The 17,677-nt window shown below is 39.9% G+C and overlaps 1 protein-coding gene across 6 annotated transcripts in view; it reads right to left on the bottom strand.

The window, feature by feature from the left end:
* PCLO (piccolo presynaptic cytomatrix protein) overlaps positions 1 to 17,677 on the bottom strand; it is a 379,284-nt gene that overhangs the window by 120,645 nt on the left and 240,962 nt on the right. For all 6 annotated transcript variants that reach the window (XR_007507699.1, XM_049814309.1, XM_049814305.1 and 3 more), the window contains exon 9: positions 13,984 to 14,065. Coding sequence is in view for 5 of the 6 variants with exons in the window: in XM_049814309.1 (XP_049670266.1) it covers positions 13,984 to 14,065 (82 nt within the window). In the remaining variant the exon portion in view is untranslated. The remainder of the gene's footprint in view (positions 1 to 13,983; positions 14,066 to 17,677) is intronic.

The following is a 17,677-nucleotide window of genomic DNA, read 5'->3' as shown; positions in this document are numbered from 1 at the left end:
ATAGCTTAATCATAACAGAATGGCAAAGAGGTGTTTTGCCATACAAACGAGTGTATAAGACACTTGATTTCAGCGGCAATTCTATGGATACCTATGCTAGATAACTTTGAAAATTATTAATGACATTGGTTCTGATTTTGCGAATCTAAGGTGTTCATCCATATTACTGCTAATAAAATCAATTATTTTCCACGTTAATATATAAAGATTTTTATTCCTAGACTCTTTGAAAAGGCTTGTGATTTTACATATGCAGATTTTAGACTCAAATGTGTGACTGACATTATGTATGAAGTAGGAGCATGCTTGCTAAGGGACAACCACAGGTGGATGTGTGAGTGCGTGTTTGCACAGGTTCTTGTTGCTGCACAAAGCAGGGGGTATTTCATTTAATTTGATCTGTTTGCACTAAATTAGAAAATTGTATTCCATTATTACTATGTTGCAAAAAAATTACTAGAATAAATATTTCAACTTAAGTAACAACACATTCAATTCCTGGCAGTCAGAATGAGTTACTTTTTGCCCTATGAACTTTAAGTGCTCTGTTCTGGCTGACAAAGAAATATTACTTGGATGTTGCTGTATTTTCTCATGTGAAGATGGGATTTCAAACCTGGTGTTACTTTATCTATTGAAAATATTGAGTTTACTACTTCTGTTTGCAATGACATTCACCAATTTACCACCTTGAATGCAGATAGTTTAAAAATGTCATCAGATCTTTCTCAGATTTTTTTTTAATTTTTGAGTCTTAATTTCCATCTCTCAGACTATTTTGATGTAACCAGAGATTCATCTTTCAATTTTAGATTTTCAGATTAATGAATTGCTGTCTTCTTCTTTAGAAGACACAGGACCAGTTAACTGTCAGAAAGCAAATCACCATACTTTGAATGAGAGAGGGCACCTTTCTGAACTCTTGAGTATTGATTTCTATGGAAAATATCTTCAGGAAAACATCTCTTCAAAGGGAGTTTTACACATTTAAGATCCAATCCTTTTTAGGATGCTTCAAAGCTAGAAGACTGCTAATTAATTGCAACTGTTTTTACTGATCTCCCAAGGCTGTGATCCTACACTTCTATCTAATCTTAACTAAAGCCTTAAGATGCAGCATGCTAAGCAAAAAAAAAAAAAGCCCCCCCAAACCCCCTCAACCCAAAACCTAAAAAACCTAATGCTAAACTAATGCACTCACACATCCACCTGTGGTTGTCCCTTAGCAAGCATGCTCCTACTGCATACATAATGTCAACAAGACAGATCATGCAACTAAATTGGTTTTATACTTTGATAAACAAATATGGATACTAAATCATTACAGTCAGCTTTTGAGCCACTGATTAACATAGTTGAAAATACAAACTTAGAAGCTTTAGGTCACCTGCCTAGTGGATGAAGGGAAGGCGGTGGATGTAGTTTTTCTGGATTTTAGTAAGGCTTTTGATACTGTCCTTCACAGCATCCTTCTGGACAAGTTGTCCAACTGTGGGATGAGCGGGTTCACGGTGTGCTGGGTGAAGAAGTGGCTGAAGGGCAGAGCTCAAAGTGTTGCAGTGAATGGGGCTACATCTGGCTGGTGACTGGTCCCCAGCGGTGTTGCTCAGGGTTCAATCCTAGGGCTAGTCCTGTTCAATATATTTATCAATGATCTGGATGCGGGAGTTGAATGCACCATTAGCAAGTTTGCCGATGATACCAAACTGGGAGGTGCTGTTGACTCTCTTGAGGAACAAGAGGCCTTGCAGAGGGAGCTAGACAGATTGCAGCATTGGGCTATGAACAATGGGATGAAATTTAACAAGTCCAAATGCCGGATCCTGTTCCTAGGACAGAGTAACACCGGGCACAAGTATGAATTGGGAGAGGGGTGGCTGGAGAGCAGCCCTGCAGAAAGGGATCGGGGGTGCTGGTTGACAGCAGGCTCAACATGAATCAACAGTGTACCCTGGCAGCCAAGAGGGCAAACCCCATCCAGGGGGGCATCAAACACGGCATAGCCAGCTGGTCAAAAAAGGGGATTATCCTGCTGTATTCAGCATTGGTGCGGCCTCACCTTGAGTACTGTGTGCAGTCCTGGGACCCACAATTTCAGAAGGATGTGAAGGTCTTTGAATGCATCCAGAGGAGGGCAACAAAGCTGGTGAGAGGGCTGGAAGGCACGTCCTGTGAGGAGCGGCTGAGGACTTTGGGTTTGTCAAGGTTGGAGAAAAGGAGGCTGAAGGGCAACCTCATTGCTCTCGACAGCTTCCTGAGGAGGGGCAGCGGAGAGGGAGGTGCTGAGCTCTTCTCCCTGGTATCTGGTGATAGGAGTCGTGGGAACGGTTCACAGCTGCACCAGGGGAGGTTCAGACTGGACATTAGGAAACATTTCTTTACTGAGAGGGTGGTCAAACACTGGAAGAGGCTTCCTAGAGAGGTGGCTGATGCCCCAAGCCTGGCAGTGTTTAAGATGCATTTGGACAATGACCTTAATAACATGCTTTAACTTTTGGTCAGCTCTGAATTCATTCTAGGTCCCTTTCAACTGAAATATTCTATTCTATTCTATTCTATTCTACTCTACTCTAGTTTAGTCTAGTCTATTCTAAAGAAGATTTCAAGTGTCTAACAAATGAAGAGTTTTGAGAGAAATCCATACTTAGGAGAAAGATATTAATAAAATTGAATGGCCACTATCTTTTCTGCTTTTTGGCAATTAACCTACTTTTTGACTTTCAACAGGACATTTCACTTGTCATTTCATATCCTTCCAGACATCACAGACTGTTTCAGTGATGCATATACATTACATATATACATATAAAAAAATGTATATTTGAGTAGTGACCAACAACTTGGCACTAAAAAATTCTGCCACTGGTGACCTGGCAAGCATCACTGCAAAAGTGTTTTAAAAATTCATCATTCTCTTTTCCTTAATTCCACCATTAGGTATTTTGTGTCCAATCAGACTTATTTGTTCTGAACTTGTGTAGCTCAATGTATCTCAGACCATTATGAAATCGTATACCCTTGTATACTTTGCTGTGTCACAGCAGCAACACAGCAGAAAGACTATGTGTTTTGTTGGAGTAGGCTGACCATAACCTGAGCTCTGCAATTACAATTTGGTCTTTTCTGTCCATTATGGATATAATAAAGGTCAGATTGCTGCCAATCCGTTGCTGTTTCTCTGGTCACAGGGAAGCTCATGAAATCTTATCATCTTTTTACTACTTTGCTGAACAGCTCCATTACAGCCATTAGAGTATAAACAGCTTAGATTTCCTGGAACTCTTTCAGCATCTAAACAATGATTAGTCTTGCCTTTCCAAACAAATGTCAATAACCCCTTACATAAGTTACAGGTTACAAAAAAAAAAAGAGAAAAAAGAACAGAGAAAAACTGAGTAATTCAAGGCACACCAGGCTTTTGCTGGTGTTGGTGGGCCTGCTTTTACACAAAGGTGCAAATTAAGTTTCCAAGAATGTTTTCTCTTCTAAAAGTAAATAGAATTCCGGCACCAAATGCAGGGACTGATATTGTTTAATTATTAGGTAAGTCCCATACAATAGCAACAACTTCAATACTGGCATGAGAGTGCAGGCATGTGACCCAGAAGCTCTGTGCAAACATTGTTCATGTGCTAACTCAAACAAATATTTTCTCTGGGTTAATTTTTCAAAGTATGAAACCACTTGTATGTCTAATTAGATGAGCAAAGAAAGTAAGGAAGCAATTAGAATGTGCAACAGATTTTCAGTAATCACACATGAGTTTGTGTGACTCAGCATTATAAACTCTAAGTATCAACATCAGCAGCAATCTGACTCTTGTCACGGTTAGATACAGAACTACATGAATTTTTAATAGACTTTTAGGTGACTGAATTTTTCAGAATTATATTAAAAAACACACTACTGATTTGGATTTCTAAGATCCTAAGAGCATGCCCTTCAAGATGGTAGTTGAAAATCATTATTTACTCTGTTTCTGGAAAACCGTGGTTGTTTACCACCTTTGGATATTATGTGCTTTGAAGTTGAAACTACACAGAAGTAAAATAGGAAAAATTGAAATGGGCTTGAACTGCAGAATGCAGATGAAGGCTTCCACACATGTCTCTGAGTAGTTTGAAATTGAAGATATGTTTAAACATCAAAATAAAGATAAAGTGTTTTGTTTCTGATCCATGAGCCAATGCACAGACATACCACCAAGGGAGGAAAAACAGGAAGTCCAAATACGGGTTTTGTCACTTTCTAACAACACTTCAAAAACAAAATTAAAAAAACCAGAAGGCTGAATCATAGCAAGGAAGCACAAAAGTGACCTTTTTTTGGTCAAGGTCCAATGCTAGCAATTAGAAAAATGCATCAGGATAAAGAATAAACGAGACATTAGGCATGAAAGATTTTGCAATGTGCCAACATACCATGCTATAGCAATGAGAACATATCAATCAAATCAAACAATACTCTTCCAACTCTATTTGGCTGTGCACAGAGACAGAGCATACCTTCCTCTTGTATTCATTTACTAGGCATTATCTCCCCATTTATCCTCCAGCCTTATCTAGACCAGACATATGCTAGAGCGCTGGTAGGCCCTTATCTGTCGGAACAATTTTACACCACGTTCCATTCTCTGTATGAAACAGAATTGTCAGCTGTAGAAAAAACAACCATGACTTCTCTTTGGAGAGTTCAGACTTAAAAGTCCCATGAAGAAATGCAAGCTATTTATTTAGATAGCATATCTGTGATAAAGCAATCTGGGAAGTCTGGAGAACAGACAGAATGGAAACATGACAAAGCAAACAAAACCAAGTTAGATCAGGCACTTGGAAAGCAGCAGGGAAAGTAATGTGTATAATCAAATCCAGGGTAAATTTTTATTTGCACTGTTACTCCTATGCAATTCTCTGGAACACATAACATGATGATCCATATCAGAGCTTGGTTGCCTAGACAGGTACAACATTTTCAAGGCTGTGCTCAGAATTGTTTTGGTGCTTTCTAACGAAATTAGCTCAAATGAAGTTGTTTCCTAGAAACATGATTAAGCCTACTCAGTTATTCCACTTCTTGGCCATTGGCAATTAAAGTATAAAATATACATGAAGCCAAATCCTGAGCTGCTGAAATTCAGATATATTCCAGTTGTTTTAATAACACAGCATTGATTTATATCAGCTGCAAATCTGCTTCATGCTGATTTGCACACTAGTTATCATCCTGAAGGATCATAAAGTGCTTCATGAATTAGCATCTTGGAGCACTTATCTACTTGAAAACAAGATACAGGCCTCTTCTTTTTGGATGATCTGTCACATCAGAATAAGAGTACTCAGCTATCATCTATGGCAGACTGTAGCTTTAAGTCTATAAAAAACCTGTAGGCACTGAGATTCATCTGTGTTTACTGATAGACACCAATGGCTCAACAGATACCACTGACTGTCAGCTGAACTTTTTTGTTTAAAATGTTAGTTTTGAACTCTCACATTCCTATCAGCTTTTGTATTTAAGAAATAGTAATAGAGTTAATGTACATATGATATGATTTACTATAATATGTAAGATAGATAGGTATATGCTAGCTATAGTATAAGGCATAAACAAAAGCCTTTAGGAAAAGAGCAGTTCCCCATTAAATGCAAAGAAGCAATCACTGCTTCACAGAGTGGTTCAGCCACTTTATTCTGGCCTTATATTCTTAAATACCTTCTGTCAGAGCCATGATGAAGGGCTAAACAAACCTTATGTCTGACCCAGTAAGACTGTTCTTATGTTTAACAAATTTGGGAAAATTTTGCTATCTTCAATAAATAACAGTGATGATTATTACACCTGCTAAAACTCTTGTCCAGGGTGTTGTGTAGACCTGTCCAACATACAGTGAATAAGGAAAGAAGAAACACATTCCTCTCCTTCATTTTGCATTATTTTTCCAGTAATCATGATGCTGATATTTGGGGAGCACAACGGCTTTGTCTATCATAAATTCTTTTTATGAAGATGGTAAACTGGAGGACAGGGTTAAGAGGAAACAGAAACAGCACTCCATCCTATCACCTACTGAACAGTAGTTCATGCTGTCTGTATGGAGTGCTGATGCTATCTGAAGGTAAGATATGTCAAAGGTGACACTGTTTGCTTAAACAGATACATAAATGCAGACAGAGTGACCTTATTCACTGTAAACTTATACTCTGGAGCACCTTGAGATTTTTATCAAAGGCTAGAAAGACCATTCACTCTTGGCCTTGTCGTCAGGACTGCATTAGTGGAAATATGATTTGCACCCTTCATCTGTTCTGAATTTTCTCTCCCTTCTTTGTCATAGTGTTCTTGCCCACACAGTTTTATTTAGTGAGCAGGCCTGTATCTAACCACATACACTCTCCTTCCCATTCTAAAATGGAAGGACTTTTAAGCAAGTCACAAAATTCCTTAGATTTACACATCTTAATAGTTACAGCTAAGTGCGGTGGGGAAAGAGATTTTCTTTGTATCTAGTATGAACCTCTCCTGTTTTAACTTATGCAAATTGCCTCTCATCCTTCTGCTACGTATCACTGTGAAGAGCCTGACTCCCTCTTGTTGATAAGCTCCTCATCGGTACGGGACGGCTGCACTTAACAGCTACCCAGTAAAGCCTCTGCACACTGGAAAACTCCTCCTGAAGGAAAACCAAAGGAGCATCTCACCCAAATTACTCTCCTGCCCAAAGAAATCAACTGATACAGTGTTGCATGGATATCTGTCATTAATGGGGAAGAATTTGTGGGACTATAAGTTGTAAAATACCATTTTTCCAAAACAAGTAATGTCTGCAATCATTTAAGTCTTTGTAAAAAACTCGGAACTTTCCTTCTTTTCTCAAAGAGAAAGACAGTGTCTGGTATTGGTGTATAATTCATTAAATCCATTATAATATTCATATAAATTACCCAAAATAAGTGAAGGAATTGTATTTCCTCTGTTGTTAAACTTCCAATTACCTTTTGACTCATTGCTTGGAAAAGATCCTAAGCTGGCAACAGCAGAGACAGAAGCTTATGGTTTATTCTCAGAAGAGATATCACAGAGCAGCTGCTCAGACTGTCCCCGGCAAGGATTGTGTGGCCGTTTGACAGTTCATTTCTTACAACCATTCCATCTGTGGATACAGGCTAGCTTTATGTTTGGAAATAGGAACTGTCCACGAAGACACACGTTGAGAACTTCAGTTCATTGCACGTGCTCTTTCCCTGATGACATCAGGCACGGCTGAATGAGGTTGGTAACTGTATCCAGTCATTTTTCATCTAAGTTGGGTTTGAAGTCATGTCTTTTAGTAACAAAGTGCCTTACTTCTCTTGTACCCAGCTTAGGCTGGTAGTAAAATAATTAAAAAAAAAAAAAAAGAAAAAAAAAAGAAGGAAACAACATAGAAAAATAACTTTTCCACATTTTAAAGTGGAGGAGTTGACAAAATGATTTTGTTGTTCTTCTTTTTTTTAAAGAATAGGCATAAATCTCCTAAGACTTGGCATGTCACATCTTATTTGTGATATACTCATTTGATGTCTCACACAAAATGAATATTTATAACAATAACTCGACTACTGAAAAAGAAAAGCAGCATATGAATTAAGTGCATAGTAATTTACTAGTCAGTTTGCTATTTGTTGAAATTAACCCTTCAAAATGCAGGGGGTTTTGTGACAGGGATAAAGGTAATTTATTTACCTGCATAGCTTGTTCCTTTAAACACTGCATTCTTCACTTCTGTATCAAGAGACTGATATGATAATTTTTTTCTACTCACTAGAAGAAGCTGTCAAATGAAGGAAATTTTCAGTCTTTCCTGAGAAAATGGTATATTCTCAAACCAACAAGTACTGCTGCCCAAGACATCAACAAGCAGCAAAATAAAAACATTTTTTTACAGAAAACAAAAAGACAATTTCTGATCTAACATGCAAATTAGCACTCAAATAGGCATTTTTCTCTTGTTGACAAGGAGCGAAGTAGTCCTTTAGACAACCGGTCCTCTACAGGTCTTTTGATTGTTCTATAGCTCCTTTGTCCATAAGCCATATCTGTTCCTCTCATCTAATTTAAGATCTCTACAAGACAAAAATTGTAGTCTAAGTTAGTCATCTCATGCTCCCTTTATAATCAATAGAGGAAAACAGCCACATCCAAAAGGTGATTTATTTAAACTATTTCAGCCTCTGATTGCCCTTTGTAACTGCCTCGTTCTAGCGTAATTATTAAACCTATGCATGTTTTTGATAGCCAGTATGCAGAGAAGGGAGCACAGGGTCTTCATTTTCCTCTGAGAGTCATTAAGATAATTTATGCCTTACCTGCTCAGTGAAACCTTAAACTGACATTTCTGCATTAACTTTTTCTAAAGTCCTTGACAAGTTGTCTCACCAATGATCCGCATCCCTGAACGTTTCATCTTCTAGTTCTTCACGAGAAAGTGCTGACCTGAATTACTTATGTCCAAAACAGAGGTATCTGCTTTGGCTTCTCGAATCTCATTCTTACATGCCAGCTTTCCTCTTGGCTTTCCATGGGAACCTGGGGCCTTAACTCTAGCATTCAGTGTCGCAGTGACCTGTTTCTGCGGCCTTTTCTGCATGAGAGCTATGAAAGCAAAGTGGACCTTTAGAACCAGTAGACACATTGTTCTCTCGATCACCTCCACTCAGCTTAAGATCTTCTTAGACCCCCTTCAACAGATGTTCATAGACTGAAAAATGCATAAGCAAACAAACTGCCAAAATGGGTTAATGGAAAGATTTTAAATAGCCACATTAGTGCTTTTCAAATTAAGTTAATTTAGGGAGAAGACCCATAAACGTGGAATATATGATCTGTATCACTACAAAATGTTTCTAACAAATACAAAAATTTGTTCGTGGTCTTTTTTTTTTTTTTTTTCAATTTAGAAAACCTGAATGGTATTAAGTTCTTTCTAAGATTGCTATTCAGGCACAAACAGACACCTCTCCTTCCCTGTATTTCCATTCCTGTCCTCACTTACCACCTATGACTTCACTGGCAGATCTCTGACGTTGCCTGGCTGTAACAGCTCTGTCCCTTTCTGTTTCTGGGGTTTCAACCTTCTGTGTCACGTCTCTGATAAGGACAGAGTGTTTGAGGGAATGATGGCCATTAATTAGGGATTAAATCCTTCCCCAGTGACAAGTGAGTGTTAGAGAAGAGTACTGGGTTTTTTGTGCAAAGTATTAGCTCAGTTCTTCACAACGTTAAACCAAAGAAACAGGAGAAGTAACCCTCTAGGACAAAAGGTGGGTTACGCTTCTCACCCTCTGACTACTGTATCACGTTCAACACAGACTGTGACTATATTTAACATATTTTTTTAATTGATTAGTAATCACATATTCACTTCAGTATTTTGCTGTAAGAACCAAATTTGCTGAACTTGCAGGTGAAAGAACCCTAAATGTATAGGGTTATTTATTGAGAGACTATCTATAGCAGTGAGGGCTCGATACAGGAAAACTCTTCAAATCCTCTTTCTCTCTCTCGGGATGAGTACCCCACGAGCTGCCATGCTGCGGAAATGTAGTGTTGTGTGCAGGAACTAATAATCCTTGTGGAGAGTATGAGGCATCTCTGACGTGTGTGCAGCGTTACAGCTACCCTGTCATCCCCTTAGCAGTTTCACTGACATCACTGCTGAAGTGAAGCTTAAGGATGCAGTCTTCTGCCCACAGTCTAATTCTCCTCTTTACTCTGCTATAAAGTTCACAGTTTTTTCTGAATTGCTTCTCTGCCTTTTGTTTTTCCATCAGAATTGACGAGGATGTTCCACAACACTGACAGTCTGGCTGTTCAAAGGTACATTTTGCTTCCTGGAAACACTGAATATCCTACCTTTGGAAAGGGAAGAATTACTTGTGACTCAGCCTAAGTGAGGCAAAGCAGCAAGAATTACCTTTGACTGAGTGCACTCATTGTACCTATAGACCTACTGAGATGTGTCTGCCTTGTTGGGTTTTCACCCAGTGTGCCTAACAGCTTTCTGATCAGGAATAACACAATGTTTCTATCTTTACAACATTTCCAGAGGTATTGCCAACGCTTTCGTTACCTTCAATAGCCATGTCCTCTTTTCACTTTTTCAAATATAACTATGATGTGTTAAAAAACAGAAGAGAAAATGCTGGCAGTATAAAACAGTGCTTATGCTGCTACGCTAACGGATCCAAAAGGAACAAGGGATTCTCAGTGAAAACAAACTGAGTTTCTGGAGCGTTAAATACTGCTATATTATCATTCACTGATCACTGCCATCATTGCTTTGGCACCTCAGCATAACCGTGATGCCAACTTTTTTTTTTTTTTTTAAATTGCAAATTATTAATCAATCTTTGCAGCGAAAATCCTTGGCAATTCCTTCACATCTATCAGTATTGCCTGAGGAGGGGATACTGCATACCTTGAAAAGAAGAGCTGGATGATGGCATATGTTAAAGAAACAAGAACCTTCCAGAGAGAGGCCAGCTAGCAAGTATACATTTATTTTTCATTCAGAGCTACTATTGTCTTTCCATCACAATTTTGGCCTGTTTCCTCATTAAACACCTCATTCACATGCTAGAATTTGCAGTAAATGTTTTTGTGTGTAAAATTATGCCAGATTATGTAAGAGGCGCCAAAGGCATATGTACCTCAGAGCCAGTTTTCATTAATCAAGAAAGCAAATAAACAGAGTGCATGTGCACATAATACATAGTGATACAGCCTGAATTTTAAATGATTTGGAATTACTCTTATTACTGATATTCATAATGTGCCAGCTTCTGGATCCATAATCAGGGAGTAACCTCCACTATGGTAAGTATGTGATGAGATAGAATTAAAATTATAATGGTGATGTTAGGATGAAATTCAAGCTTGCCCTATAGTTACAGCTGTGGTATAGCTGGGTACCTGGGCTGACCCAGCACACTGAGTCATTAATGTCCAAGGTTGGCCCAGGAACTCCTCGGTGAGATGAGATGATGGGCTGAACTACTGGCCAGCTTCCCAGCAAAGCAGCTGATCAACAGTTACAGGAGTTCTCCAAGTGGGAATTGCGGACAATTTGGGAGATTTTCCCATGTAGCTCCTGCTGCGCACACACCAGTTAAGATACGCTATTTGTATACTTAAGATGTGTTCATTAATTCCCTGAGAGGAGAACCTGTCAGTCTCAGGCATCTCCCCAGGCAGCTCCTGCTGCTGAACTGACCAAACTGCACGCAGACTATTTAAATCATCAGTAGAAACTCTTCTGTGTGCAGAAATGATCACACAGGACAGGCTTTTGTGCACAGCTAAGACAGAGGATGTTTTGTACATACTGTAAGATAACCAGAAACAATGGACCCACAGGCCAGCTGGCTCGTAAGAATCCAGCAACACAACAGTTTAGGGAGTCTTGTCCGATACAGCTGAAGATGCTGCTGCAAGGATGGCTGCAACAGAGACTCCCATCGCCACCTGCACAGTGACTGGTTGTTCTCTTGGAGAGATCTGACTCCCCGTGTGAGCTTTATTGAGGGCCGTTGGTTTTTTTAACATACGCATACACACTGTGCCTGTGCAAGAAGTATAAAGCAAAAGAAAATGATTCAGCACCTTGTTTTGGTACTGTTGATAAGGAAGAGAGGGGGAGGGAGAAAGGGAGAGCAGAAGAAGAGGAAGGAGGGAAGAAACAAAGAAATGAAAAAGAAACCAGCCAGGCAACCAACCAACCAACCATGGCATCTAGATGAATAGCCCAAAATCTTGTAGTGAGGTAGCTGTGGTGGTATAACAGTATATATTGTTTAATCTACTAATATTTTAAGCAACTTAAGCTGTGTAATAGATTTCTAAGTCTGTCCCGGGTTAATAGTCATTGTCTGGTTAATAAACAAGGATACTTGCTATTAGATTGCAGATAATGTTTAATCAAAATTGGAATTTTTAAAAAAATGAATAAAAACCATATGTGCGGCTCTGGGATAGGTCATTTGGAAGGCTGAAGGTTAAGCACAAAGCACTGCACATTTAAAGACAGCTTCTGTGTACTTTAATCCTTCAGACACTGAGAGGCAAGGAGGAAGGTAGGTACAAAGTCAAGGCGTTATGGTACTTCAATGGTCTACAAGGAGTGAAAAATAGAATTTCTTCTGGTTCAGGTCCTCTCTCGTGGTACCCTATTCCACCTCTGGCTCTTTTATGTTCAATTTGCATTTAAGCCTTTTCATATTTGTAGGGAAATCTATATGTACATCATATAGAAGTATGTCTGTGCATGTCTCCAAGGGTGTATCGGGACTAAAAACCCGAAGTATGACTGCAGCCTGTAGACATATAGCCAAGCTTGCTTACTTCAATTAGATTCTAAATACAATAGAGCACAGCTACAGCAGCAAGCAATCCCAGTGAGGGCTATGAAAACTTAGCAGGATCCTGAGTGAATATTTGATCCTGTCTGATTTCATGTTGTGCAGGGCATTAGTAAATGGGAAGTCAATATCTACACCTTGGTTTTCCAGTCATCGCTTACAAAGCATTTACCCTGATGCATGGTAGGTTGCTGTGGTTGCCAGCACAAGAGCTAGTGGAGAATTTGGAACAGGCGTTTTACATTGCACGAGGGTAAGGAACTTTACAGAAGTGAGCAGGCCTTCGGCAACGTTAAATCACGAGCTATACACAGTTGTGTGGTTGTAATTCCACTCCTTCTTGAGTAAGAGAGCAACTTGGATCACAGCATTACTCATCACCCCGCAGGGCAGAGATCTCCACTAGGATGTCAAGGGGCTGCCACGGTCTGCGAGGACCCGGCGCAGTGGGGGCTGACACGACAGTGGACCCGGTGGCTTCTTTCAGACTGTGCTGGGTGGGTGGAGGGGTCTCTCTGTAGCCTGAAATCATCAGTGGGTGTTACACCGACTAGCAAGAAAATACCTCATAATATATACAGAACATTCATTTAACACCCTAAATATGAGGTGGATACTGGGGGTGGAAGTGAGGAAGATTTTACTGCCAGAAACCCTGTGAAAACAATATTTAGCAATTCAAGTAAGTTCGTGCCACTTTCTACTTAATGCTCGAGGGAACACCAGCGCTGGGAGTCGGTAATTACTTCTGCACAGAAACAGAGTTTGACACACACTATTAGAATTTTTTAAGCGAGTTAAAAGAAAGTCTGACGGTTCCACGACAAAACCGCTTACAGCATGTACCTCTGAAAGAAGACAAACAGCATATTAAACCCCCTTTGAGTTCCTTATCAGTATTAGATGTGAGAAAGAGTGCAACTCCAAAAGCTCAAACAGACAGACCTTACCTGTGCTAGATCTTGTAACTGGCAGCCTTTTACAATTTGATACATGAAAACAGCACACCGTGCTCCTGCTCACAGTCCGGGAGGTGACTGAATCTAACCTTTGCCACTTTCATCTCCTCTGCAAGCAGACTCAGACTTACACGGGCATTTGTGTTAGCATTAGGAAGAAGAGGATACATCTGAAGTCCTGTGATAAATGTCTCTATGTGAAGATATCACAGAAAAATGGGATCTGATGGTTCTGCTACCCCCCTCTGTAGAACAGTTCCAGTAGAGAAAGAATAAAATTTTTGTTTCTGTACATGTTGAACAACTACACAAGCCTATTTTATAGAAACTTCTCATACAGATAATATAGTTACATAAAAAGCAACAGCAAACCAGACTGCTCATAAGTATAACGCAACAGATTTTCCCTCTGTTTTTAATGTCTGTATAGCTTATATATCTTGAACAGATGTTGTGACCTTTTTTCCGCACTGCTGCTTTCTGTTATAACCAACTAGCAAGATTTAAAATGACCACTGAATTTCCTGCTGCATATGACACAGGAACTATTTTTAATACTGCAAATGTTTTGCATGATTCATGCTAATCAAATTAATTATCACGTCTCACAGAGGGTTCTTTTTTTTTACCTGAAACTGTGTGATCCTTTGGGTCTCTCAGTAGTTTGAGCCTGGCATGAGGGAAAATGTACTGCAGGGGCTTCCCATTTATCTGAGGAACACAAATATGCATGTCATAAAAAGATAAAACCACATCAATTGTATTAACTGTAGACAGCTGAAACAGAAACAAACAAACAAACTTATTTCATCCAGGGAAATATCACAACTTCACAGTTCAAACGCTCCCCTCAGTTTCAAAACATTCATCGGACTGCAAAATCCTTCTGCAGGGGAGTGAATATTCGCTTGCATAAAGCCAGATTCATTCTGAATATGGCTTTAGTTTAGATTCTTATTTCCTAATGACTAGGAGGTGGTCACTGCCTTCTGTAGCTTCTCATAACATTAATCCTTTGTCCAAGCAATGTTGAAGAGAAGAATGAAATTAAATATAATTCCTGTAATTGGTATAAAATCCTGTTCATACAGACCTAAACAAGATGGTGGTTGAATGTGTAAACAGCCACAAGTTACTGCTTTAGTTTCAGCAAAACCACATCTTCCCATGTACTTCTTGTCACCAAATTTCAAAAAGCCTTTTGAAAGACCCAACCTAAAACTTTTAGGACTACGTTGTATATGAAAATGTGCAACACTCACTTGGCCCGATGCTGGAAAGCGTCCAAGCTGAAGGAAGTGCATCTCTACAACAGGCACTGAAGGGCCAGGTTTCCAGCTGGGACGATCCCACCCCACGGAACGGGCACGGGAGCGGCCACGCAGCGGGGACTAAGCCACTTGCCGGGGACGAGGGCCGCGAGCCCACGCCAAAATGCCTTTGCAGGAAGCGTGTGCGTTGCAACACTCGCACAGCCCACACCTACCACGCGCCCTCTTTGCCTGCAGTTCCGGTCTTTTGGAAGGAAAGCAGAATCCATCCCCTCTCTGCCCCGGCGGTGCTGAGCCCGAGCGCCGCACCCGGACCGAGAGGAGAGAGCGTGAGTGACCGCTCCAGGCTGAGCGGCAACGGGCTGCGACGGGGGGAGGCAGATTCAAGGAGCCAACGGGACAATATTACTCAGCATGGATATGCAGCAGTCTACCAGCAGCCTGCTGCCAAGAGTTTATTACTATTATTTATATTTAAGTAGCATTTAAAGGGATTAAGCTCCTCCTGAACTAAGCACTTCAAACCCAGTTTCTGCCCTGGAGAGTTTATGATGTTAAGGGATAGCACACATAAGTGATGGGAGAGGAAGCAGAGAAGTCAAGGGACTGGCTTAGTTCAATCCCACAGTGAGTAGAGGAGTTTGTACATCTTTTGTCATAATTCGGTTTCTTTTCCAGTGGATGACATTGCATCTAGAAGGCTGAAATCCTCCCTTAACACACCGAGAGCCGTATTGACTGTAATTAATCTCGGACAAAAAGGAGATCACGGATTTGGTAGTGGACAAGTACTCCAGAATAAATCAGAACTTGAGATCAGGCAGACTTTAGGACTTATCATGGAATTTTTGCCAGGACATAGGGTCTAAAACTACCAGAAGTGTGTAAAGTGCCATGAGACTTCCACACTTATATATGGATAGGGACATTGCTATAGTTTTAATGACCCTATCAGAAATTCAGCAAGTGTAATTTAACAGTAAAAATAACTTCTTTGCCACGTGTAGCTTACATAACATTGTAAAAAATCTGAAATAATGCATCTAATTTTACTTTTGATTAAATAAAAAAGAATACAGAATAATGCAATTCAAAAGAAGCAGTATGAACACATTTGAAGAGTTCCTTAGCTGGGATCCAGTTTGGTTGGAGCAATTCAATTTAACTGAGGAACACTGCAGCTCATAAACTTAAATTCACTTTTTTTTTTAATTGCCCTATCTTATCTTCCTTTACCAAGATTGCTTTTTTGAATAAATAATCCAAGAATATCCAATGCCATATTGTACATGATTTGCTGACAAATATATCAGAAAATATAGACCTCCTCCTACTTTAGTCTATTACTTCATTACTTTCACTTCCAGAATTTTATGATAAGTATAAATCTTGGTGATTCATATAGTTATGAATAAAAGCATTAAAATTTATTAGCATTAGGGTAGCATAATATTTTGTTATTGTTGGTGGGAATCAGTACTTAAACTGAACATGTCAATAGGCATTTACCTTCAGAACAGTATCTGCCTGAAAGTGGCAGAATAAATAGGAAAAAAGAGTGGTATATTTGAACACTCGTAGAACACAAATTGTTTTGTGTGTCCAAGTGTTCACATTGAACTTTCACTAAAGGTGACTTCCCTTCACCTGAATATAGGCCAGGGAGTCCTTCTAACTAACTTCCCCCAGTGAAGACACAGAGGGACCCCACTGAAGTCGCACAACCACGACAGTGTAAATCTCAGCCACGGCACAGCAAGGGCAGTCCCTCCACCGCAAGGCTGCAGGAACGGAGGACGAGTAAGTCCCCAGACTCAGATTTTGGTCACAGGGCAAAAGGTGACTTGATCCCATTTATTTGCTACAAACCCCACAGATTCCTGCCACCTGTCCTTGCCATGAGGATCCTTTCCTCACCTTTCTGGGAGCATTCAGTACACTCAAGTAACAATTCTTCCAGTTCAGCACCGGCAATGCCATGCTCTTCTCATCACGGACACGTTTGGACTCTCCAGTGTATCTTCCCTCCTATTATGCTCTTTGAGCTGACATAGGACTCGGGTCACATTTTTCTACAAATTACTCAGCAGGCCCTTGGGGGTTGCATCCCAGTGAGTAAAATGAAAACTGGACTATAAAGCGCTTCCTCCAGGAAATTAAGCTCCTGTATTATTAGTCAGCTCAAAGCCCCTCCAAAAAATGGAACGAATGGCGAATAAATATGCTGAGGTTTTCTAACGCTGATACAGAAAATCAGTTTAAATATACACTTTATTTTCCTTTTGTTGTCTTTACACGTTTTGTCTGATAAAGAAACTCTATGGAAGATTCATATAAGGGAATTTTATAAGGTTAAGAGGACAATTAAGAAGAATAAATGTCTTCAGTGCCGTATTTAAGTTTAAGAAATAAAATGTATCAAGTGTATTTTAGTATTCCAGGCAAAGTCCGTAGCAACACCTATAAAGTATTAACTGGTCTTTGGATCAGGTCATCAAAGCCATGGCAATTTCTGGTTTTAAATGGCGTTGCACCTCCCCTTCCACCAGTATCTTGGACAGGGCCTGATAAGGTGAATCTCAGCAGCTACGCCTGGCTCTAGTCCTTTAGGAAATAGATTCTTCAAGGGAAATTTTACCTGAGTTAAGTATCCAGGAACAAGGCGGTGGATGTTCAAGGTGATGGGTTAGACAGTATCTACCTTAATTTCTGAATACCACAGGTACTTCCATGAGCGCACAAGGCCTGTGAAAGCTGGCACCAAGAATTTCCACAGCTAAGGTAATCCTGCCCCGCTACATCTCCTCTGTGCAGAGCACGAATGCCGAGTTCTCTTAGAAATCCTAAAGGTGGAAAGTTCTTTCTACTGACAGATTCCTGATCATGGAGATATTTTGCAAAAGAAGTACTGAAAAAAACCAAAGTTCCTGCTCATTAATAAATTAAAAAGTGAGCGGCCTTTGCTTCTGCAATTAGGTCAGCACAGAACTCTTGACTTTTGATTTAGAAGTCATTCTGGCATGCAGTGAGAACAACATTTCTGGGTGACTAA

The sequence above is a fragment of the Accipiter gentilis genome, chromosome 11, assembly GCF_929443795.1.
Source record: "Accipiter gentilis chromosome 11, bAccGen1.1, whole genome shotgun sequence".
Classification (NCBI taxonomy): Eukaryota; Metazoa; Chordata; class Aves; order Accipitriformes; family Accipitridae; genus Astur; species Astur gentilis.
The sequence above is the reverse complement of the archived record's forward strand: the minus strand, read 5'-3'. Positions and strand labels throughout refer to the sequence as shown.